Here is a 26145-nt window from a genome sequence, read left to right on the forward strand (position 1 = left end):
CCACGGCTCCTTCCTCTCTCGGCTCTGGTTGAAAGCGGCTTTACTCAATTAAACCTGCGCTCCCCCGTAGCTGCTGGCAACTCAGTCCCCTTGACACTGCACATCGCTACAGGACATTGTGTGCGTTTTTAACCCGCCTGCGTTCCCATAAGTCAACGCGGGGGTCACAAAAGGGCTTTGCCGGCAGACAGCGCCACCGGCAAAGATAAAAGCCCGGCGTGGCGGGAGGGGGGAGGAAAAGGACACTTGGAAGTCTTGTCGGAAAGGTTCGATGGCCACGGATTGCCCACTGAATCCGGAGGGCCTTGGGATGCCGACGGGCACGGGTTCCACCCACGGGATCTCTGATTAAAAGGATCTCAGTTGGGGAGCGAGACTTGGAGAAGCTTAAATGCATCAATGCTCTGGCTAAATACAAGGCCAGGTCTGGTTTGTGGAAGGCCATGGAGCGCGCATTGCCGGCAGCAGATCCCAGGTGTAGAGCCATGCGCCTCGAGCCGAAAGGATCTCAGGGGGAAAGGCTTGCAAAGACCCTCCTCTGCCCCCAGGAACCTTGAGATCTGCAAAGGGCAAAGACGGCAACCCTCGTCCAAGTGCACGGCTTTGGGATGGAGCAGGGGTGCGGAATGTCAGGCTCACGGGCCAAATCCGGCCCTCCCGAGAGGTACCCAGGTGGCCCCGCACTCTGACCACCAATCTTAACCTGATCTTAACCAATCTTAACCTGACCACCAATCGTTTCCCCCAACATATCTGGAAGGTAGGATGTTGCAAAAGGACCGCGTTATTCTGCGGCAGCCTTTCCCACCCCAGCATCCTCTAAACGTGTCGGACTCCATCTCCCATAAACTGTGACAGCCAGGGCATTATGGGAATTGAAGGATGGTTTCCCAGCTTCTGTTCACTTTCCCCCCTAATTCTAAAACACAGCTTGGGACCACCATACCTGACGGAACGCCTCTCCTGACATGAACCTACCCATAAACTGCGCTCAACCTCTAAGGTCCTCTTCCGGGTGCCTACTTCGATGGAAGCTCGGAGAATGGCAACAAGGGAGAGGGCCTTTTCAGTGGTGGCCCCTCAATTATGGACCGATCTCCCCGACGAGGTTCGCCTGGCACCAACACTGTTATCTTTTCGGCGCCAGGTCAGGACTTTTCTCTTCTCCCGGGCATTTAACAGCATAGGCTGAGTTTTTTAACTGACCCCCAGAATAGTTGTTTTAAACGGATATTGCCTGTTTTTGTTTGCATTTTATGCTTCTGATGGTTTTAAATTTTGTATAGTTGTTGTTAATGTTCACTGTTTTTAACTTTTGTAAACCGCCCAGAGAGCTTCAGCTATGGGGCGGTATATAAATGTAATAAATAAATGAATAATAATAATAATAGGTTGAAATGCCTCCCCTAAGGCTGAGTTACCTGCAGGAGGAGCTTTGAGCTAAAACAGGCCGGTATTTGGGTCCTGCCCCCCAGGCTGAGCTTCAACCCCCCTGGCCTGGATGGATCCATGGCCTGGCTAAGATTCATATCGAAACAGAAAAATAACACGTCTTGTCATGTCTAACCCTACTGCCCCTGTTTTGGGAGAAGATGTTTCAGGTAATCAATCAGAATCAGATTCAGAACTAGAAGACACAGTGTCAGACACCAGCCAGCCTGTACCAGTGGGGGAGGAAGCTCTCACGGGCAATACCCTAGCTGGGAGTCAGCCCTCTCCAGAGCTTATCTCCTCAAGGCCAAATCCTACACACTCAGTGGGAAGTGAAGTTTCTTCCGGAGGAGAGCATCCCGACAACCTAGCTGAAGCTAGGGTCCGCCGGAAGCCCAAATGCACGGGGCGGAAGGAAGGCTTGAGAAAGTCAGTTTGATTGCGCCAGAACCTGCCTCCGCACCAGGCGCTCTGAAGTTATGAGCGTTTGGGAAGTGGCTTCCTATTCTCCTTGAGCGGACAATTGCCTTGCTTAGTTTTCATAGTTTTGGCTAGGGGGACGTTTCCAAGAGGTGAGACTCTTTTCAGGTAGAAGAGACGTTTGTTGCTTAATAAGAGCTTTGTCGATTACTTAGCAGGCCTCGTCACTTGCCTCCCATCAAAAGCAGGAGTTTTCTGAGAAACACGACACACGTCTAACCTGAAGGGGGAGTGTTGTAGGGACAACATTCCTCCAAGCAGCATTAGGTGAGGACATCAATCCTGAGTTTAGCCAAGGGGATGGGGGGAGCCAGGGTTTTAGAGGGTCCTGCAAAGACGAAGAGGCCTTTCTAGGCTACTCACCCGCAATCTGCTTCATGAAGGTCATACAGATGCCGTCAACGCCCAGGATCCCACTCCGGACCATCTCCCGCAGCAACCAGACCAACTGAAAGAGAGAGGAGGAGAATTTAAAGCAAATCCAGACGCATGCTCCACGCTCCTCAATGCCCACCTGGCCAAGGAGTTATTTTCGGGGAATAGGTTAGGTTAAACGCCCAAGCAGGCCCGTGCATCAAAAGGCCAACATGGCCACAAGAGCCCCACAGCTCATGAAACAGAGGCTCTGGAAAGGAATCTAGAACCGGGACTCTCTTTGCTTTGCTTTTTTTAAAACCTACAAGTTTCCAGCCCTCATGGAGGTGGAGAAAAACCTGAAACCACGACGGCCGTTTCTGCTCCATAGATAGAAAGTATTGCATCTACGTGGGGTGTCCCCATCGTGGGAGGTGGGAAGAGAGGAGAAGGAGCCCGTCCGCTACACCCTTCCGTTTCTCGTCTCCCAACATTCACAGTCTTTCCCGCCCTTCCTGTCCTTTCCCCGTAAAACCCGGCCTGCCATTTCCGTGCAAAATTCCAAAATTGGTAGGAAAAGCAGGCAGGGGTGCTTATTGCACTAAGTGTGTCAAACGAAGCCGTCTTGCAAATCTCTGATTGCAGAATCTTGGTGTCAGGGTTGCAGAATGCCAGACTCCACGGACATGCCCACGGGGAACGAACGCCGTTCCAGCTTAGAATTACTGCCAGCCTCATCTGGCCTCCTGCTTCATCTCTCTTTTTTTTTCTTAAACGTGCAAACACACACACACACACACCTGAGTACGGCACGTATCTTGCAGCTTCAGGTATTTCTCCATGAGAATCTGGTTCATCTTGTTCAACACGGTGTTCATTCCGTCCCGACTCACCAGCGCCAGATCCCGGTAACACTGGGGCAGGGAAGAACACAAGGCCGTGGGGGGAGAAAGATTGTGAGTAGGGGGAACAAGGGGCTGCTTGAATGGCGTTCAATGACACTATGGCACTTGACAAGAAATCAGCCTGCAGTAATTGAAGGATGGTATACAAATCCTTTATACCTACAATAATAGAAGAGGACGTGCATCTGTCTGTCCACAAGTTTTAAAATCACTTCATTGGTTGCCAGTGAAGCACCTACAGCACCACAGAGATATGGGGGTAGAATCATAGAATCATAGAATCATAGACTAGCAGAGTTGGAAGGGGCCTACAAGGCCATCGAGTCCAACCCCCTGCTCAATGCAGGAATCCACCCTAAAGCATCCCTGACAGATGGCTGTCCAGCTGCCTCTTGAAGGCCTCTAGTGTGGGAGAGGCCACCACCTCACCAGGCAACTGATTCCATTGTCATACTGCTCTAACAGTCAGGAAGTTTTTCCTGCTGTGCAGCCAGAATCTGGCTTCCTTTAACTCGAGCCCGTTATTCCGTGTCCTGCACTCTGGGAGGATCGAGAAGAGATCCAGGGAGATCGTTCCTCTCAAGCAGGGGTGTAGAACCACCCCTGCCCGGTTCCTAAAAGACTCCACACCCTTGCAGGAATAGCTTTAGGCTAAACTACGCAGGTGTTTTAGCCCTGCCCCCTTTTTTGCCTCTGGCCCCGCCCACTGTGGGAACGCACGCCCCATAGAACTTCTCCAAAATGAAAGCTGGCACTCGAGACGAAAGGAGCCCTGCAAACGCAAACCCCGTGACATGTTCGGCCCTGGTTAGGCCTCATCTAAAGTATTGCGTCCAGTTCTGGGCTCCACAATTCAAGAAGGACGCAGACAAGCTGGAGCGTGTTCAGAGGAGGGCAACCAGGATGATCAGGGGTCTGGAAACAAAGCCCTAGGAAGAGAGACTGAAAGAACTGGGCACGTTTAGCCTGGAGAAGAGGAGGTTGAGGGGAGACATGATAGCACTCTTCAAATACTTAAAAGGTTATCACACAGAGGAGGGCCAGGATCTCTTCTTGATCCTCCCAGAGTTCAGGACACGGAATAACGGGCTCAAGTTACAGGAAGCCAGATTCCAGCTGGACATCAGGAAAAACGTCCTGACTGTTAGAGCAGTACAACAATGGAACCAGTTACCTGGGGAGGTTGTGGGCTCTCCCACACTAGAGGCCTTCAAGAGGCAGCTGGACAACCCTCTGTCAGGGATGCTTTAGGGTGGATTCCTGCCTTGAGCAGGGGGTTGGACTCGATGGCCTTGTAGGCCCCTTCCAACTCTGCTATTCTATGATTCTATGATTCTATGTGAACATAACTCTCTGTTGATGCATCATGCGGAACAGACCCGGAGTACAGCCAAATGTTCCGGACGATCATAAATCCACTGGGACGGTGCTTTTTCCGGGACGTGCGACGGCACACGCTGAATATCTCCCGTCTGGGCTTCCTTGGCTTCTATGGCCTGGGGGATGAGAGGCTGTCTCCGGTCACCCCGGCTTCGCCATCGGCCTGAGGCTTAGCCAGAGGCTGGCATGAGAAAGCTGGCAGGCAGCTGCCAAGGACTGGGACAGAGAGAAACGCGGGTTGGTGGGACTGAAAGGTGGTCACACAGAGGAGCGCCAGGATCTCTTCTCGATCCTCCCAGAGTGCAGGACACGGAATAACGGGCTCAAGATAAAGGAAGCCAGATTCCGGCTGGACATCAGGAAAAACTTCCTGATTGTTACAGCAGTACGACAATGGAACCCATGACCTAGGGAAGCCTTGGGCTCTCCCACACTAGAGGCCTTCAAGAGGCAGCTGGACAAGCATCTGTCAGGGATGCTTTAAGGTGGATTCCTGCATTGAGCAGGGGGTTGGACTGGATGGCCTTAGAGGCCCCTTCCAACTCTACTATTCTAGGAGTCTGTGAAAAGCGAGGTAGCCGCACGTGGCCTGCGGACCCAGGCTCCAGGGAGGGAAAACGTGTGAAGATGCTGCTACTGAGAGCGACGTGAACACGCATCTTCTGAAGTCAACATGCCTGAAACCAGAGCGCTGAAGACACAGAGGGGGTGGAGGGTGGGAACGGGTCTCTGACTTCCCTCGCTTGCTTCCTCTTGCCTTGCAAGGTGTCTGCCTGTGTGTAACGGGGGCGGAGGAATCAGGAAGGCCTCTGCTTGCTCATCCCTCTATTAACGTTAATTTGCACTGCTAAATGTCAGGCCGTTCCGGCGAAGGAGGGATTTTGCTCTCCCCCTTTTCCCTGGAGAGGTTAATGAGGCTCCGAAAAGAACCCTCTGATGAAACGTGGCAGGCTCCGGTTTCCTTTCCACGCGCCGCCCCGGAGACCTGATGAAAAGGCGCACTCGACAGAGGGACGCTGGGCTTGGCCTTTCAAATGTTAAACACGCACACTCGGACGAGGAGCAGGAGGGCGGGACCCTGGCCTGAAACTACCGCCGTGGCGTGGCGGAACGACGGCCAAGGCGCTTCCTCCCCTGGGCAGCTTCTGAGCAGAGGGGGCAAGACAGCAGAAGGCGCAGAAGATGGGGAGACACGGCAGAATCAGTTACCCCAGGGTAAGGAACCTAAGAACATCAGAAGAGCCCTGCTGGATCAGACCAAGGGTCCATCTAGTCCAGCACTCTGTTCACACAGTGGCCAACCAGCCATCGGCCAGGGACCGACACAGTGCAACAGCACCCTCCCACCCATGTTCCCCAGCAACCGGTGCACACAGGCTTCCTGCCTCGGAACCTGGAAATACCACATAAACCATCAGGGCTAGTAGCCCTGGATAGCCTTCTCCTCCAGGAATTGATCCAAAGAGCACCTTCTATCAGCTCAGGCTGATATACGAACTGCGCCCTTATCTGGACAGAGATAGCCTAGCTACAGTGATCCATGCTCTGATAACCTCTCGTTTGGATTACTGCAATGCGTTATACGTGGGGCTGCCTTTGAAAACGGTCCGGAAACTTCAACTGGTGCAAAACAGGGCAGCACGCTTACTAACAGGGACTGGCCGACGAGACCACATCACGCCAGTCCTTTTCCAGCTTCATTGGCTGCCAGTCCAGGTCCGGGCCCGATTCAAAGTGCTGGTATTAACATTTAAAGCCCTGAACAGCTTGGGGCCACGCAATCTGAAGGAATGCCTCCTCCCATATGTACCTGCCTGGACCCTAGGGATCCTTCTCCGCGAGCCCCTGCCAAAGGAAGTGAGGCAGGTGGCTACCAGGAGCAGGGCCTTCTCTGCTGTGGCACCCCGGCTGTGGAATGAGCTCCCTAAGGAGGTTCACTTGGCACCTACATTATATGCTTTTAGACGCCAGGTGAAGACCTTTTTTATTCTCCCAACATTTTAACAATCTATAAATTTTAAAAAAAACATGGTTTTAAATTTGTAATTTTGCATTGCTGCTGTTTTGATCTGGTTGAGCTTTTATATTGCATTTTATATTATGGTTTTATACTGTTGTTTTATGCTTTGAATGGTTTTAATTTTTGTGAACCGCCCAGAGAGCTCCGGCTATTGGGCGGTATAGAAATGCAATAAATCAATAAATCAATAAATCAACCCCCTTTTCAAGCCCTCCAAATGGGTGACCATCGCTACGTCTTGTGGCAGTGAGTTCCGTAAGTTGACTCTGCGCTGTGTGAAGGGCGGGGGCTGTCTTCTTTGCTAATTGACCGTAAGCCGCTCCGAGAGCCATTTTTGGCTGAGGAGCGGGGTACAAATACAATAGATAGATAGATAGATAGATACAATCAATAATCCAGCATTGGGGAAGACCAGGTACCAACAAGAAGAAAATCAGGGGTCGGTGGAGGACAGATATGCCTTTATTGCAGTGAAGAGGTGCTCAGGCATCACTGCAACAGGGTATTATGGGGCGAAAGCAGCTTCTCCCAACGTCATGCGCTGCTGCACCATGTCCTGCCTTGTTGGTCCCTGGCCGATGGCTGGTTGGCCACTGTGATCCTTTGGCCTCCAATTCCCATCAGCCCCAGCCAGCCTGGCCAACCATCAGGAAGGAGGGGAGTTGTTGCCCAAAACCGCTGGAGAGCACTGGATCGGAGGAGAGTAAGCGGAGGAGGCTTCCGTCAAAATAAGACTTGCACTGACATGCGACGGCTTTTGATATCGGACCCCCACGGGAAGGGAAGGTGAGCGGAGGACTCCAGTCGCTCTGTTCTCCCCACGGCTCAACGCCCCGCTGCCATTGACGTCCTCCAGGAGCTCCTGCTCACGTAACCCGTTTCATTAACGGGAAGGCGGCACAGGACCTGACGGATGTGTCACCGACATGAATAAATCAGGACTGAACAGCTACACCCACCCCGGAGAGGAAGGCTCCAGAGACAGGCACGGCCAGGAGATGACGCGGAAGTGGGAGGTAAAAGCAAAAAAACCCAACAACCCCGGGGTGGGTAGAGGGATGCGAAAGCTCTCCCTCCAGCTTGGGAATGGAAGTTTAATTAAAAGCCAGAGCCAGGCGGGCGGAGGAGGAAGAGGCCGCCTCGCGCGCCCATCAGCCGCTGTCGCTTTTGCGGCCCGACACGTCCGAGTGCCTCTGAGCGCAGCTGGACGGAGTTTAGCAGAGCTCATTTCCTGCATGTGCGGAGGGGCAGGAGAGGTCAAGAGCGGAGATCGAAACCCCCGCGTGCGCCACTCTCTGCGACGCTTAGGGCGAAGAGGAGCGGGCGAAGAGGAGTCGTCCAGCCTCTCCCAGACTCCAGCAAGGGACCTGGTGCAACGCGGTGGCCACCCTCTTCCCCTAACACCTGCCATCCTGGGCGTCCGCAAGCAGCATCCCAGGCCTAATCTACGCCTGCCATTTATCCCGGGGTGGTCATGAGGTTGTCCCTGCGCGCCCAAGTGATGCACAGCTGATCCCAGGTGAACCGGGGGCAACCACTCAGTTCTCCTGGGATAGCTGCGGCTGCTTTTGTCCCATTTCTCCCCCCCCCCCCCCGCCGTCTAAGGACCATCCGGAGCTTCGTGGGCAGTGTGGCTCTCCCTCCCGGGGTCCTCCCTCTTCCACACGAATAGCAGGGCTCAGGAAACGGGCACGGAGCTCTGCGGAGGGAGTCCGTGGGCGTCAGGGGTGAGCATTTTCACCACCTTCGGGATGGCGCTCGGCGTCTTTCAGCGCACAGTTTGTTGTGTGTGCTTTTTTAAAAAAATCTCACCTTCGCACAACATCGCACCTGCGCAGTTGCACAATTGCGCAAATGTCTCCTCTCTAAAAAAAAACAAAAAAAGGCGTCCCGGAATATCCTTCTTTACTTCCGGGAGAACTTGAAAGCCAGTGTGGTGTAGTGGCTAAAGTGTCGGACTGGGAGTCGGGAGATCTGGGTTCTAGTCCCCACTCAGCCATGAAAACTCATTAGGTGACTTTGGCCCAGCCTACCTCACAGGGCTGTTGCTGTGAGGATAAAAATGAAGAGGAGAATTACGTACGCTGCTTTGGGGCTGCAGGTGTCAATGGGCCCCCAGTCTTGAATGAATCCTCTCAGAATGCCACATGCTTAAAATAGGAGCGTCCCTCCGAACACAGACCCCAGAACAAAGCGGAACGTCTTTCCTCCCACCGTGAAAAGCTAACTGTTCAACCCACAAGCAGAGCCAAAGAAGGCTGCCAGGAACCTGCTCCCCAGGGCAAATTCTCCGGATGGCACAAAATGGAAGTCCCCACAAGGGCAGGCAAAACGGCCCCCTTAAAAGCCACTGGAGAAACAGGACCAGCCGAGGAAATTCTGCCCCATTTCTTCGAAGGTCCTTCGAAAGGAAACGTTTGAGAAGGCTTCGTAATGAAGAAACATCCATAAAGAATTTCCCCGAACTTTGAAAAACGGAGGACGCACGCTGGGTCACAAAGCCCCGTCCGTCACGCCGATTCGTCGTTCAGGGCCAGCGGCCTTTGCCAGGCGGCCTCCGGCCACCAAGGAGGACGAGGCCAAGAGGTTCACGTGTCAATAGGTCACACAGTACGGTTTCACATGATCGCAAAGGGAAAAATAAGCCACCCTGGGTGATTTTCCCTCCCCAGGAGTGCCATTTGCAAGCTGCCCATGAGTTTCAGGGTGGCTCGTAAACCGCCCCAGCGGGCCACCCTCGCCAGGTTCGGACATCACAACAACCCACATCCGGCAAAGGTAATTTTGTTAATTAGGCAGTTCACCACCGCACAAGAAGGGATGATAATAAGCTCCGCGATCATGCAAACCCGGTCAAACTGAACGCTGTCACATACGAGGCCACCGATGCCAGGGAAACAGAATACAGCCCCACAGAGATATGGGGGTAGAGCGCTCCCCTACCATCACCTGACCCTATCCTGGTCTGTGCTCCAGCCCTGCAAATGGCAGCTGTCAAGCGGGCACCAGAAGTTCAGGGCTGCGCGTCACTCTTGCCTTTTCTCCACCGTGCCACGTCCACTTCCTCTCTAGGAAGCGACCCTTTATACCGGTTGTGGTTCCCACTCTTATGAATCAAGAGCGGTCCGTAAGGCCTAGGAGGGTGTTTTTGGGGAAGAGACCACCGGAGGGAGAACTCTGGAATAATCCCATTACAGACCTTGCTACAAGGCAATTCCCAGATACCAGCTTCCTTGCCAGCAGTGGGGGGGAAACCAAACTAACTCCTCAATTCCGTTCCCCGAAAGCAGACTGCTGAAGAAATGAGATTTCGTGCAGGAGGGTGAACGGCCACCCTTTGCAGGGCCTACTCAGGGGGACTGAAATCCTAGCTAAGTTGACGAACGCAGCCTTGTAAAGATTCAGCACGAGAACGGGGAGTCCAGCTGGAACTGCCGTTCGACGGCCTACTGGCCTGCAACTTTTGCTTTGCAACGCCTTTTTCTCATTTTTACCTTTGACGTTCCCCGCTCCGGAACCTGATTGAGAAGTGGAGCGGTACACAAATGTCGTAACTAAATAAAAAATAAATAATCCGTTGCAACAAAATGTTGCGGTGTTCAGGGTTCCCGCCAGCCAACCAGCAATGCCGTTTTCCAGGCGACTCCAATTCCATTTCCCCTCCCGAAGTTCTCCTTTCTTCTCCCACCACAACAGTCTTTCAGCATTCCGTGCCGCTATAAGGCAGTCCTTGATGGGCTCTTTGGGGACATTTCCCCCCCGTTAGGTTCCCCAGGCCCAAAGATGTCTTTTCCCTACTTCTCTAAGGCTCAGTTCAGACAACACGTTAGTCAATGCAGTGGGAAAACGCCCCTCGATGGTTGAGTTCCTAGGGGGTGCACCCCAAACAACACGTTCTAACTCCACCGTTGCGTGACTATGGGCTACCGTGGAGCTGAGTAAAATCCGTTGCGGCATTTGATTGACAGTTCCTCCGTACTCTCTCCTCCCCCGGTCCCATCAATGGTATCCCATCAGCAAAAAAAACCACCAATCCCGGTGGCTCTCCTAGAGCGGCACGCGCTCCTTTTGCCGCTCTTGCCAGGGAACTCTGTAGCCAGTGGGAAAAGTCAACGCAACGGGAAACTCCACAGAGCCCTCCACACGACACGGCAACACAATGGTTGTGGCAGGAACTCTCATCCGCACAGCGTGGAGATTCAGTGTGTTCCCCAAAAACTCCGCCGTGGGGTGGAGTTTCCCTCCAGAAACACATTTCCCGACGGTGGTGTAAAAACTCCGCCGTGGAGTTCTAAGGCCACCGTTGAGACATGTGTTGTCTGAACTGAGCCTCTGTCACCCCACGAAGAGAATCAACACTCCTTGGCAAGGAAAAACCCTTCCCCTCAACGTTTCACGTGCTCCTTTGGTGACAACACATTCTCTTTCTGGGGCAGCTTTCATAACGGAGTTTAGCTGGCGGATGAACGACGCAACTTGTGATGCCCCCGGTCACTGAGGTCATCTGAAGCCATGCTCCTGGTGGTTCCACATAGACCAGCCTTCCTCAACCTGGGGCGCTCCAGATGTGTTGGACTGCATCTCCCAGAATGCCCCAGCCAGCTGGCTGGGGCATTCTGGGAGTTGTAGTCCAACACATCTGGAGCGCCCCAGGTTGAGGAAGGCTGACATAGACCCATCCCCTGATTGGAGTCCACCAGGGAAAGAGCCTTCAGCATGGTGGCCCCCCTCCTATGGAATTCCCTGCCTCTGGAGGTCAGGCAGGCACCAACTTTGTATTCCTTTTGGCGCCTCCTGAAAACATCATCATTCCAGGAAGCCTTTCTTGATGACCAGCCATGGTTCACTGTACAGTTTGCTTCTTTTAAAATCCATTTTAAAGTGTTTTGTTCCGTTTTCATTTTATCTTGCACGCCGCTCCGAAATTCTCAATGGGGAAATTTTCAATAGTACATGACTATTGTAAAATAAAACAAGTAAGGAGAAACGAAGAGCAAAAGGAAAGAGTGACAGACGGGTCTCTTTACCTTCTGCGCTTGAGAAGGCTCCACGAGGATCAAGGTGAAGAGTCCCAGGCAGATCTCCTCGTGCTGGGGGGCGCCTTTGCAAACCTGAGGGAGCAAGGAAAGTCGGTCATCCGAGAGCAGAGCAAAGCGGGGAGGGAGGGAGGCACGGGGCAGAGGACGAAGGAGAGCGTGAACAGCAGAAAGAGATCCCCGCCATGGTGGCAGGAAAGAGCCCCGAAACTTCAGAGTCTTCCCAAGTTCAAGGAAACGCAAAATGCCTAGCAGCGGAATACGGTGATCTAGGCATCCGGGCTAGGTCGATAAAGAGAAGGTGGACAACCCAGGCAGGCCTACAGGGTGTTCAGGGCCGGCGCTTCCATAGAGGCCAGTTAGGCGGCCGCCTAGAGCGCCACAGTGGTAAGGGGGCGCCGAACGGCGTGCCCGGAAGTCGCCCCCCCACTCCCAGAGCCGCTCTGGCCGAGTGAGGGCAGCTTCCGGGCGCGCCGTTCCGAAGCCTTCCGGGACACTGGAAGCCGAAGCCAACCCGGGACAATGGGGGGCGGGGGCGGGCAGCTCCACGTTCTGACTTCCGGCGCGCGCCGGACGTCAGAACCTGGAGCCGTCTGACCGCCCTCCCCCAGATTCCCGGCTGGGCGCTCCCAGCCAAAGCCAAGCCAGGATGCTGGCGGGGGGGGAGGGGGAAGGAACGGCTCCACGTTCTGACTTCCGGCGCGCAGGAAGTCGGAGCCGTCTGACTGCCCTCCCGCAGCTTCCTGGCTTGGTTTCGGCTGGGTCCTCCCAGCCAAAGCCAAGCTGGCGGGGGACGGATGGAAGTGGAGCTGCCCGCCCGCCCACCCCACCGCAGCACCCCGCCAAGCCAGGACGACTTCGGGAGAGGGACAGGTAACCTGTCTCCGCCTACCTGGGGTGGTGGGGGATACGGTGGGGTGGGAGGGGGTGAAAGCAGGTCACCTTGCCTAGGGCGCAAAAAAGCCTGGCACCGGCCCTGAGGGTGTTTGAAAAGTTGCTGCAGCAGGGGGAGTGTAAGGATGGCCACAACAAATCCCAAATTCTTATGGTGCTGCTGGGTCCACCTGGCACCATCCATGGAGGCAGCTGTGGAGAAGCACAGACGCAGCCTTGTGCGTAGCTCACAGCAAGCTCAGAGAGTGTTGAATTCAACCTCCCAGTTTCAGGGCAACATGGGAGCCGCTACCCCCTGCCCTGGCAACTGCCCACTTCCCCGCAGGGAAGAGGCCGACCTCGCCCTCAAGACGCCTAGGCTTTCACAGCCGGGGCGGGGAATCTGCAGCCCTCTGGATGGCGCAGGACTCCGACTCTCATCACGCTGGATGGAGCCGATTCATAACGTCTGCGTGTTCCCTGCCCCGGCTTTGCAGAATCAAGCGGCATCATTAAGAGGCGGTGGAATCAGTTACCTAGGGAGGTTGTGGGCTCTCCCACACTAGAGGCCTTCAAGTGGCAGCTGGACAACCCTCTGTCAGGGATGCTTTAGGGTGGATTCCTGCATTGAGCAGGGGGTTGGACTAGATGGCCTTGTAGGCTCCTTCCAACTCTGCTATTCTATGATTCTAATAAAGAAACCTCACTGATTTGGGTGCCCTGTGTCAGAATGTGTGCTTGCCTGACGCCGATGCTACGTCCCCATTAAGGGACCCAGCCTCTTAGAGAAGGTGTCCTGAATCTCCTTCAACCCAAAGGCTGGATTCAATTTTGCAGGAGCTCTGGGGGGGGGGGGGGGGGAGGCAAAAACGACAGAGCCCAAAACGCCAGTGTAACGTAACGTAGAGCTCTCACTGCCAATAGCTTAAGAGAGGCCTTTTGGAAGCACCCGGGGGGGGGGCATAGTGCAAAAGCTGAGATAATAATAGGTGGATGGAGGAAGCAGGAAGCACTTGGTGACACTGGGAAGGGGGCATGACCATTTAGGGAATCCCAAAGGGAGAACTGGATCCTAGATAGGCCGCTTTTAGCTCCAGGGAAAGAGGTCCAACACCCCTGTCTTAGATGGTGGGGACAGCATGTTCACAATGGTTCCCTGCAAGGCAGGAAATACTCCAGGCAGGAGATACTCACATGAGCGTTCAGGGCGTCATTGGCTTCCCTCTCCGAGACCCCATTAGTCAGAGACGTCACGGTGCCCATGCATCTTTCAAGCCTCTGTAAGGGATAAAGCAAAATTGTTGTGGCAACTGAAAGGAAAAGGAACATGCCATGCGGGGCTAGAAGGGCCAGAGAATGCCCCAGTTTCTCACGCCCAGCAAGAGAATGTGTGTGTATATACAGCAGTGACACTGTAAGAAACCACTCAACTGGTCACCTGTGGCAATCAGAAATGGCCTCCAAGTGATTTAATGTCAGCTTTGGTATAAAATGGACTAGGCTCAGGGTGGATAAAAATCAGTGATTTTTTAAAATAAAGAATAAAAAAAATTGGATTTTTTAAAATTTAAATCGGATTTTTTTAAAAAATAAAATGCTTTTTGAGAAAAAATCTATCCAAAGGTTTATTAATTTATTTATTTATTACATTTTTATACCGCCCAATAGCCGAAGCTCTCTGGGCGGTTCACAAAAATTAAAACCAGAATAAAACAACCAACAGGTTAAAAACACAAATACAAAATACAGTATCAAAAGCACAACCAGGATAAAACCAAGCAGCAGGAACTGATATAAGATTAAAATACAGAATTACAACAGTAAAATTCTAATTTCAGTTAAAATTAAGTGTTAATTTCTGTAAACCGCGCAGAGAGAACTCTGGCTATGGGAGCGGTATATAAGTTTAATAAATAAATAATAAATAAATTAAAATACTGAGAGAAGAAAAAGATAGTTTAAATAGATAGTTTTCTATTTAAGATACATTATAGTCCAAAGGTTTGAAATAAGGATTAGTTTTTAATTATGTAGCATGAGGCTGTATATTCATGCCATGTTTAAATTTTTTGGTAAACGAATTCCATTAATCCATTCACCACGTCACGCTCTTCCAGAGGTTTCTGTAAGGTTATTGGGCAATTTTTCTATCTAGAAGATATTATCACAGCTGCTTAGTTTTACAGTTCTCCAAACGGTGAGTTTGCGTCTGCAGAAATCACAACCCCATTGTGCCTTTGCAAATCTATGTACACAGAACCAACCCCTTACCTTTTAAGTGCTAAGTTTCGAAAAATTCAATGAATAGATTGCACTTTTTTGGGGGGGGGGTGTCACATGATTAAATCAAGTCTTTCTGAGTAGACTTGATTTAATCATGTGACACCCCTCCAAAAAGGGGGGGGTGTCACATGATTTAATTTGCGATTTAAATCATGATTTAAATCCAATCCACCCTGATTGGGCTTCAATTCTTACGGCTGCTTTTAATTTGTGGTTACCTTTGATGTTAAAACTTGATCCCTGTGAGCAGTATTTGGTGTTTGTACCCATCGGTAGTATGATATCCACTATGTATTACGTAAATAACAATAAAATAGCAATCATAAAGAAAAGAAACGGGAAATAAATTGTCCCCCTGCACAATAAGAAGCAAGTTCTGCTGTAGATGTTTATTTTATGCCTTTTTAGCTTACAAATGATGAACTGGTCTTTTTACAATTTCATTGGCTGCCAGTCCAGGTCTGGGCCCGATTCAAAGTGCTGGTACTAACATTCAAAGCCCTAAACGGTTTGGGGCCAGGTTATTTGAAGGAACGCCTCCTCCCATATGTGCCTGCCTGGACCTTAAGATCATCCAGAGGGGTCCTTCTCCGTGAGCCCCTGCCAAAGAAAGTGAGGCAGGTGGCTACCATGAGCAGGGCCTTCTCTGCTGTGGCACCCAGGTTGTGGAACGAGCTCCCCAGAGAGGTTCGCTTGGCACCTACATTGTTTTCTTTCTGTCACCAGCTGAAGGCCTTTTTATTCTCTCAGTATTTCAACGCCTAATTTAACTTTAAACTTCGCTGTTTTAATCTCATATTTTAACCTATATTAATTTTTGCTGTTGTGGTTTTATTCTGGTTGTGCTTTTTATATTGTATTTTGTATATGTGTTTTAAATTTGTGGGTTGTTTTTATGCTCTTCGTGGTTTTAATTTTTGCGAACTGCCCAGAGAGCTTCGGCTATTGGGCGGTATAAAAATGTAATAAATAAATAAATAAATAAATACAAGTTAGAGTGAGACGTTAGTTTGGTCAACACTTCCTTGGGGGATTGAGTTAAGTTTTCTAGGCTTATATGCAACTTCACACAGAGGTACGACTCAAGGACGTCTTTTTAGGAGCGAGTCATTAAAAGTGCCCAGATACACATCAGGGAGGCCTTTTCTTAGCTGGAAAGAACTCTCTGGATAGGTCTTCATTCTGCACCAACCAGGTGAACAGCTCAGGTTCTACATCTATGCTACATCTATGCCTATTTTCGCACTCGCTCTGTCATGCGCGAATCCTATTCAGTCGTTCAGTGTACAGCGGGGACGGGCAGGATCCGGCGCAGAGGGCTGCTCCCCAAACCAAGGTGGAGTGATTTAAATCAGCGAGAAAGGACAATTTATACCGTTGACTTAAGTCCACTTTCCCAACGAAACGTCTTCACGTATGTTTGAAACAAGAGTGTGAATCTTACCCTTAAACTACGTTCCCTTACAACTACATCAGGGTATTATTTTCACTGCTGTTTCATTCTCACAAGGCCTCGCGCCTCTTCGTCTCGTTCTGCAAACCTCCTAGTGCGAATGGCTTTCAAAAGTTCCCACACAGGGTCTTTCTTGCAAGCAAAACAACACGACAATTCGCAAGGTCAAGGATGGGAACGCAGGACCCTGCCCTCACGGAACCGTTTCGTCTTCTTTGCCGGTGCCGAGGAAAGAGTGGCCGGCTGTGTGAAAGGCAGCAAAGACCTCGAGGAGGAGAATTAAAGTAGCGGCTTGGATCGGGTCCAAGTGGAGCAAGGCAGCGACGCTCTTCGCGTGGGGAAAGAAAGCAAAAATATTGGGGAACGCCATCATAAGAGACATTCTAAGGTGGGGTGATCCACTCTGCTCATGCCCAATGCAGGGGGTCTCAGCAGAATTGCCTGTGTCTCTGCAGGATTTACCCCTGCAGGCCGGCTGTGCCTACGTTTACAGGAGAGGCTTCCTTGACTGAGACACGCCAAAAGGCCTCTGCCGTTTTCAAGTTAAGTGGCGTAGCTGGCCGCTTCTGGCTGCAAGCGAACAGCAGGAGCAGATGTTTGCACAACGCGGAGCGTGCCCCGCTAATGAAAGTGCAGCGAGAGGAATGACAAGTCAGGATTCACAACACGTCGTGGGCCCGTTAACTTCTAAATCCAAGGCGGCGGTGACGACGCCACCGCCACCGCCGCCGCCACGGAGGTCCAAGGATGACTAATAGAACATGCCGGGCGGAGTTCAGCTGGACATGTTTCTTGGACATGACACAAGTGCCTCCCGTTGGCAAAACTGCCTCTTTAACCGTAACGGCTGAGGGCTGCTAAGCTTAAGGCACTTATCTGAGAGTCGATGATTCAACGGAACGATTCCAGAGCAACGTGAGGGCCAAGCCCTCACGTATCACGTCAATAGAGCAGCAAGGCTCTTCCCACTGACACGGCTGAGAGACAGAATTGCAGGATTGCCCACCCGCTGCAGCTCCTGTATTTGTGGTTCGAAATATTCCACCCAGAGCCCAATAAATAGCAGGGGTCTTAACCCTACTGGTATGTCCATTTTTGAGGCCCCTGCTACCATCCCAGCAGCCCAGATGCTGTTTCTCCATCAGCTTGCAGCCTCCATCGGAGAGGGGGGGACACCACCCACCCACCCCCAATGGCTTTCTCCTGCCGCGGTTTCCAAATATGCACTGAGTTGTGTTTTTTCAACACGGGCAAGGGCTTTTCGTGAGCAGGGCCCGCTCATGCTGCACCTAGAGGGATGCAGGCGCGGACTGTCCCCAGCATGCAGTGCCCGCTCCGTAGCAGAAGCACCTGCTTTGCAAATAGAAGGCCCCAGGTTCAAACCACAGCACGTGCCCAGCCGTTTTGGGGGAAATAAATTAGGACTGAAAAAACTTGCAGGTGACAAGCGCCATCTTAGGAGAAACATTTCCTATTCTCATACGCGCAAGAGGACGGACCTTTTCCAACATAGGCATGATGGGTGGGCAGATGGATTGGGACTTTGAACCCCCCAGAAGCCTTTGCCTACATGGCCAATCGTCAGGAAGGCTGGGATGTGACGTTAAACATCTGGAGAACTACTTCCTGGACACCCCGGCTTAGAAAGGCAAGTGGTCAGCTTCTATGCTTCTTCATTCATAAGAACATCAGAAGAGCCCTGCCAGGGGTCAACAAGGCAGGACATGGTGCAACAGCACTCTCCCGCCCATGTTCCCCAGCAACTGGTGCACACAGGCTTACTGCCTCGAATACTGGAGATAGCAGACAGCCATCAGGGCTAGTATCCGTTGATAGCCTTTGCCTCCAGGAATTGATCTAACCCCCTTTTAAAGCCATCCAGATTGGTGGCCATCACTACATCTTGTGGTAGTGAGTTCCATAATTTAACTCTGGGTTGTGTGAAGAAGTCCTTCCTTTTATTTGTCCTGGCTCTCCCACCCATCAGCTTCATGGGATATGACCCCATTGGGTTCTAGTATTTTGAGAGAGGGAGAAAAAGGTCTCCCTGTCCACATTCTCCATACCATGCATAATTTTGTCCACCTCTATCATGTCTCCCCTTAGCCTCCTATTTTCCAAGCTAAACAATCCCAGTTGATGTCACCTTCCCTTGTAGGGGAGATGCTCCAGCCCCTTAATCATTCAAGTTGCCCTTTTCTGCACTTTTTCCAGCTCTATAATATCCTTCTTTAGGTATGGTGAGCAGAACAGACCAGGATTTAGAAGGACTGAAACACTCAGATGTGCATTTGGACAGATTACAGATGCAATCCTACACATATTTAGACAGGAAAAAAGTCCTACAACTACTGTGCTGGCTGGGGAATGCTGGGAGTTGTGGGGGCTTTTTTACTGTCTAAACATGCGTAGTATTGCACCCGTAATTGATTAATCGAGAAGGCAGAACGAGGACGGCAAAGACGACCTTACAGCCTGCTTTAATTAGACTGCTTCCTTCTCCCCAAAGGTCCACCTACCACCAACTGCCTTCTGGGAAGTTCGGAAGGCTGTTTATATGTTTATATTGTTGGGTGGGTGGGTGTTAAAATGTATTCTGATGTTATTTGTAAGCCACCTTGATAGGATTGTTCTCCTGAAAGGCAGAATATAAATACTTGTAATAAATACATAAAAGAAACTGAGATGATTCATTGATGGAGATCATTTTAGTCAGACGTATTTATTTATTACATTTATATACTGCCCCTTAGCTGAAGCTCTCTGGGCTTTTTACAAAATCCCTAATAGGTTATGATAAAAGCCCTAATAGGTTATGATAAAAGCCCTAATAGGTTATGATAAAAGCCCTAATAGGTTATGATAAAAGCCCTAATAGGTTATGATAAAAGCAGTCATGGGCAGTGGTGGAATTTGTAAATTATACATGGATTTCCCATCCACCCCTCTTTTTACCCTCACAACAATCCTGTGAGGTGGTTTTAGGCCGAGAGGCGGCAACCGGCCCAACGTCCATCCACAAGCTGAGCAGAGGTCTGAAATCCAGTCTTCCCAAGCCCAGCCTGGGGAGCTCATGAAAAGGACGTCAAAACTTTTTAAATGCCTGGGCAGATATTCACCAAGCTTGCACATCGTTTCAACTGTTTTAATTGTTTTTACTGTTTTTAAATTCTATACTGGTTTTAGCTTGATGAATGGTTTAATTTGGTTTTAGCGGTGTATATTTATTGTTTTATACTGGATAATTTTATCTGTAGCCCGGACCCTGAGATCCTAGTGATATAGGGTGGGATACAAATGTTTTAAATAAATAAATATATGGCGCGTAAATGCACATTGAATGAGTGAATCACTACCCCTCCTGATTCCAGTCACTGCAAAGCAAGCCAGGTTCTCTCTCTTGGGGGGGGGGAAGAGAAAAACAAAGCCACGCACACCAAGAGCGAGCGAGCCAGCCAGCCAGCCAGCCAGCGTCTGTCCCCTGCTTGTCTGTCTTGGAAAGGAAGGAAGAGGAAAACAGAACACCAGGCTTTTGCATTCTGCCTGGCCCCAGATATTCCCCACAGATCGGATTGTTGATGCGGCCACAGAAGAAGCCCTAAATCAAAACCCCTTTGATGCCTCTATGTTGCGACAGCTGAAGAGAGAGAAAACAGGAAAGAGAAACCCTGCCTGATCAGTGATCCCCAAGGAGAAGCTGTAATTGGGTTTCCCCGACACCACACACACTGGCACGAGCTACGTAACATCATGGAATGAGACCTTTGTCCCTTTGAAGGGGAACAGGAAAGCTCTCTGTGTTAACATTGCAGCAGATAGGACCTGTCCCCGAGAAAAAGAGTCAGAGAAAGCTCACTTAGCTACGTGCCCCTCCACGTGAGCGGCCACGTTTAACAAGCGACTCTCGGGTTGTTTCCATTTTCCCACCAGTCCCACCCAGCTGGCATTAATTCTTTTGCCCTGGGTCTTGAGAATGAGGAGGGGGGGGGGACAACCAAGGCCACTCCGCGGGTGGAACGAGCCGAGGCCCCTCACAGATACACCGGACCACAAGGCGCCACGTTATAGAGAAGCTGCAAGGAAGCTTTCCACCTCCCCGCTGTGCACAGTCTCAGATTCGGGGGCCAGACCACAGATTCGGGGCTGGATTCGGGACCAGGATGTGACTCCAGCCTGGGCGCATGTGTGTATGCCACCCAATGATCCGGAGGTCAATCGCTTGAGCTAGAAAGCTAAAACTGGAGCACACCAGGAAGAAAAAGCCCGGCGTGCTGACCAGACAACAACAGACTGCAAAACTCGTATCCTGACCAGACCTCTTGTTATTTGTCTGTCCTGCAGGCAGATGTTGCACACCCGTATTTCCTTTCTGTGCCAACCCTGTGGTGCTCCATCCTAGCCTTGGGTCACAATATTTCTGGGTTTTCAACATCAAAGAGGACCATGATAAAGGCCTATTAGCCGTCGGCGTAGGTCACTGGCCCTGAGAATTAGGAAGGCTTAATATAGGGGTCCTTTCAGCCCGAGGGCCAAATTCCAATTCGAAGCTCGGGGGGGGGGGGGGCCTGCATTCCAGTAGTGGGTGGGGCCAAAGGCTGGGACAGCACCCAATATTGGGGGAAAGGGTCCGAGGAAGGGAGCGTGACCATCTGGGGAGCCCTGGACAGCCCCATTGGGATCCCAAGAAGCCAGATTTCACCCCCTGGCCTGAGGTTCCCCACCTCTATGTCAGCAGCAAGAGGATCTCTTTGGTTAACTATGAGGACAGGCTGAAGGAACTTGGGATGTTCAGTCTGGAGACTGAGGGACCACGTGCGAGCAGTGTTCAGGGACATAAAAAGTTGCCACAGAAAAAAAGGGTCAAGAACTATTTTCCACGGCTGCAGAAATTAGGACTCGAAATAATGGGTGTAAGTTACAGCTCCCGAGATTCCGATTAAATATAAGGAAAAACTTCCCGGCGGTAAGATTGGTACAACAGTGGAGCAGATTACCTACGGAGGTTGTGGGTTCTCCATCTCTGGAAGTTTTTAAGAAGAGGCTGGGCAGCCACCTCTCAGGGGCGGTTTAACTGGTTTTCCTGCACACTGCAGAGGGTTGGACTAGATTATCCTTGTGGGCCCTTCCAACTCCACAATTCTATGATTCTAAGTGAGCCTCTCCCAAGCCAGATTTTTTGCACAAGTCCCAGCATTCCTGAGCATTGGCCATGCTGGCTGTGACCAATGGGATTTGTAATCCGAAACCTATAGAAGGCACTAGCCTGGGGAAGGGTGCTCTGGGTCAACCCCAAACACCGACAGCGTGGGTTTCAGCTCCGCAGCGCCCTCTTCCTTAGAAATGTGCTGCCCGCCAAGCCCTTGGTGTGTTCCCAGGGGTACGACACGGGAATGCCTCCTTGGTGGCATCTCAAGGCCCTCGTCCCTCTGAAGTTCTAAGAACCTTGATGGAAACGTGAGCCATGAGCCAAGACACGTGCCGAACTCCAAAGAGCCGCCCCGGGCAGGCCAAGGCCACATAAAGCCAACATCGACCCGGACGGCATGGAAAGTTACACTCATGGTTGGAGACGTGTTATGAATCTTGGGTCAGGGACAGGAGAATTTCGGGGGGGGGAGAGAGAGAGATAAACTAACCTCCCCCCTCCCCCAAGTTTTCAAAGAGCGTTGTTCTGATGACTATCACGGCATTCCCCCCCCCCCCACGCTATGCTTGGGGATTTAAGGAGCTTTCGGCCAACGCTATTTCAAAGAGCATCTGTTTTTCAGTCATCCTGGGTATTAATCTATCATGTCCCGCAGGTCGAAAAGAGACAGAGGTTTCTTTGAGTCTTAATGGCAAAGGAAGCTATAGCCAGGACCGGATTATGCTTCAAACATGCCCGCATCAAGTCCTGACGCATCTCAGAGGCGAGGTCCTTCCCCAGGGCCAGCTACACGGAAGAGAAGGAGCGCTGAAGTGTTGATGCCAAACAGAAAGCCATAGACCACGTCCCAGACAACAGGGCCTTCCCTGAAGATCAGAGTTGCCTGGGACGCTGATATAGGGGAGACATTCCTTGATGTAACCTATATTATATGATATATAGGTGCTGTTAATGACGTTTAAAGCCCTTAATGGCATGGGACCCCGATACTTGAGGGAGCGCCTCTCCCGAGACTTGAGATCTGTTGGAGGAGCCCTTCTCTGCATCCCACCAGCGTAACACATACGCTATGGTGGGACATGGGAGAGGGCTTTCTCTGTGGCGGCACCCCGGCTGTGGAATGCCCTCCCCTTGGAGGCCCGACTGGCACTAACGCTGACTGTATTCCAGCGCCAAGTGAAAACATGGCTTTTTAACAAAGCCTTTAATGGTTAAATTCACCAATGCAGTTACAAGATGGGGGATACTTGGCTTAGCAATACTACAAACGAGAAGGATCTTGGAATTGTTGTAGATCACAAGCTGAATTTGAGCCAACAGTGCGATATGGCTGCAAGAAGGCAAATGCTATTTTGGGCTGCATTAATAGGAGTATAGCTTCCAAATCACGTCCTCTCTATTCGGCCCTGGTTAGGCCTCATCTAGAGTATTGCGTCCAGTTCTAGGCTCCACAATTCAAGAAGGAGGCAGAAAAGCTGGAGCGTGTTCAGAGGAGGGCAACCAGGGTGATCAAGGGTCTCGAAACAAAGTCCTATGAAGACAGACTAAAAGAACTGGGCATGTTTAGCCTGGAGAAGAGAAGATTGAGGGGAGACATGATAGCACTCTTCAAATACTTGAAAGGTTGTCACACAGAGGAGGGCCAGGATCTCTTCTCGATCCTCCCAGAGTGCAGGACACGGAATAACGGGCTCAAGTTACAGGAAGCCAGGAAAAACTTCCTGACTGTTAGAGCAGTACGACAATGGAATCAGTTACCTAGGGAAGTTGTGGGCTCTCCCACACTAGAGGCCTTCAAGAGGCAGCTGGACAACCACCTGTCAGATATGCTTTAGGGTGGATTCCTGCACTGAGCAAGGGGTTGGACTCGATGGCCTTATAGGCCCCTTCCAACTCTACTATTTTATGATTCTAAGTTTGCACACTGTTTGAACTGCTTTAATTGCTTTGAAACTATATACTGGTTTGAACTTGATTCATGGTTTAATTTGTTTTTAGTTGCGTATATTTATTGTTTTATATGGTATGGTTTTATCTGTACGCCACCATGAGATCCTAGTGATATAGGGCAGGATACAAATGTTTTAAATAAATAAATAAATAAATAAATATGCATTTTAGTGTGAACTGCTTAGATATCTTATTATGTTAAACAATACGGAAGTGAAACTAAATAGATGCGTCAGAGGGCTGGAGGATCCTGACCTGTCCCACCTAGTCAGTGGCCAAGGCAGGGAGGACTCAGCAAAAGCACCACATCACAGGCCTCCGAGCAAATCTCTCCATCCCAGACGCTAAACGTTTGTTTTGGCAGGTCTGCCTGCGCTGAACTTCACCGTTCCTGACGTGAAATTGGCACAGCAGTTACTGGGGGCCCTTCTTTTGGTGAACCGCCCAGAGAGCTTCGGCTAAGGAGCGGTATATAAATGCAATAAATAAATAAAGTAAATAAATAAATTAATGAACACACTGTAAATCGCGCACACACACACCAAGACTTCTTTACGCGCAACTAAACGCTACTGAAGACCAATGGTCTACAAAAGAGAAAATGATGGTTTTTTTGGCAAGCCCGCATCCATCAGCTTTTATATTCAGTTGTGAATATAAAACAGCCCCGTGGATAAATTTATTTAAACATTTGTATCCCGCTTTCCATCACTGGGATCTCCAATGCATCCTCAGGGGTGACTCTCTGGATATTTGGGCCTAAAATTCCCATCATCCCTCAGTGTTGGCTACGCTGACGAGGGCTGCTGGGAAATGCAGGCGAAAATGTCCAGAAGGCAACAAATAACCCTTCCTGCAGTGAAGTCAAGTGGGCAACGTTCTCAAAGCAGCCTCTTGGAAGCTACTAACTCTGGCTATAGGAACTGCCCACTTGCCTCTCCAACCTGATAAGACGTTTCCGGCTTCAACTTCTAGCAGCTCCAGCCAGCACGGACTACGGTCAGGAAGGCTGGCAGCCAGGCCTGACAGCACAACGTTTCCAGTGCCACACAACGGAGTGTTTTCGCTGCCAGTGTATGGAAGGGCTATTAGATACACAGGGCAAGCAGGTGATGTGGGGGAATGGCCTAAGCCGACAGGGAAACATCGCTTGCAGCACAAGCACACAGAAGAGGTGCTCACCGTAGGCAGAGAAGTTTGCGTATAGGCAGCCCTCCACAACCGACAGACAAGAGATCATAGAAGAGTTGGAAGGAGCCTATAAGGCCATCAAGTCCAACCCCGTGCTCAAGGCAGGAATCCACCTTCAAGCGTCCCTGACAGATGGTTGTCCAGCTGCCTCTTGAAGGCCTCTGGGGCGGGAGAGCCCACCACCTCCCTAGGTCATAGGTTCCATTGTCATACTGCTCTAACAGTCAGGACGTTTTTCCTGATGTTTATCATACTGCTCTAACAGTCAGGACGTTTTGCCTGATGTCCAGCCGGAATCTGGCTTCCTGTAACTTGAGGCCACAGACTATTTTCTATGGTGGGAATAAGAGAGGAAACTCTAGAAAGCCTTTGCTGCAGGCTGCATTGAGACGAGAGTGGGATGTAGGACCATTCCACCCGCAGTGCTCAAAAACTACTCCATTTTTTTCCTATCCCTTTTTCCTTTGGTCTCCTGTCTTTTTAGATTGTACGCCTGCAGGCAGGGACCGCCTTGTTTTGCCTATTATACGACAGGCTGCCTCAGAGGAGTGGGATTTAAAAAAAAAGTAAATAAATCAATATAAACCAATCAAATGAAGAACAAGTGTTCGCTGTTCTTTTTAACTCTTGGTATATGCACGTAAGTTAAATGACACCCGCTCAGTACCCTAACACACATCGGCTCAGTTCAGACAACACATTTCTCAAGGTGTTGTCTGGAGGGAAAACTCCACCCCACGGTGGAGGGTTTTTTTAGAAAACGCTCCACACTGAATATCCATACTGTGCAGAGGAGAGTTCCTGCAGAACCGTTGTGTTGTGGGGAGGACTCCGTGGAGTTTAGCCTTGCGTTGCATTGACTTTTCCCACTGGCTACAGAGCTCCCTGGCAAGAGTGGCCAAAAGAGCGAGTGCCACTCTAGGAGAGCCGCTGGGATTGTTTGTTTTTTTGCAGCAATGGCTGATGGGATGCCATCGGGAGGAGAGAAGGCAGAGGAACTGTCAATCAAATGTTGTAATGGATTTTACTCAGCTCCACGGTAGCCCACAGTCACCCAACAGTGGAGTTAGAACATGTTATGTGGGGAGTAACCCCTAGAAACTCAACCATTGAGTGGAGTTTTCCCACTGCGTAGAGAAACGTGTTGTCTGAACTGAGCGAACGACACTGAAATTGTAACTACATCCTGTGTTATCCAAAGCGCATGCTCTGGACGGGGGGGAAATGCAACCCTGAGCTTCTGGGTTTTAAAAGGATGCTTTACTTCAAAGATGGGTAACTTGCAGCCCTCCAGATGTTCAGCTCCATGACTCCCTCTCCATTGACGGGTTTTGCAGGCCGACATTTCTGGAGGGCCACAATTTGCCCACGCCTGCTCTAGTTCGTGGATGGCCAACCTGTGACCACGGTGCCCCATGGAAGATAGAAAAAAGAAGGGTTTCAGGAACTCCTGCAAGAGAGTCTGTGGGCCTAGCAAGTGTACTGATTGGGCCCGCGCAATTAATTTACGTGCTATATTTAGATATAGCACCTCGTTGCCAAAGTACTCAAAAGCGCCGCACAACAACAGAACGCAACACGAAAGGAGAAAGCGAGGGAGAAGAATAAGGACGAGCGCACCCAGGCATACGGCCTACATTCCA

The 26145-nt window shown here is 50.7% G+C and overlaps 1 protein-coding gene across 1 annotated transcript in view; it reads right to left on the reverse strand.

The window, feature by feature from the left end:
* The window catches only part of INTS3 (integrator complex subunit 3), a 102460-nt gene that overhangs the window by 71962 nt on the left and 4353 nt on the right, over positions 1-26145 (reverse strand). Inside the window, exons 2-5 of the mRNA XM_063146024.1 lie at positions 13674-13757; positions 11598-11681; positions 3066-3179; positions 2275-2359 (exon numbers count right to left, since the gene is read on the reverse strand). Coding sequence (XP_063002094.1) covers positions 2275-2359; positions 3066-3179; positions 11598-11681; positions 13674-13757 — 367 coding nt within the window. The remainder of the gene's footprint in view (positions 1-2274; positions 2360-3065; positions 3180-11597; positions 11682-13673; positions 13758-26145) is intronic.

Source organism: Elgaria multicarinata, chromosome 21 (genome assembly GCF_023053635.1).
Source record: "Elgaria multicarinata webbii isolate HBS135686 ecotype San Diego chromosome 21, rElgMul1.1.pri, whole genome shotgun sequence".
NCBI lineage: Eukaryota > Metazoa > Chordata > Lepidosauria > Squamata > Anguidae > Elgaria > Elgaria multicarinata.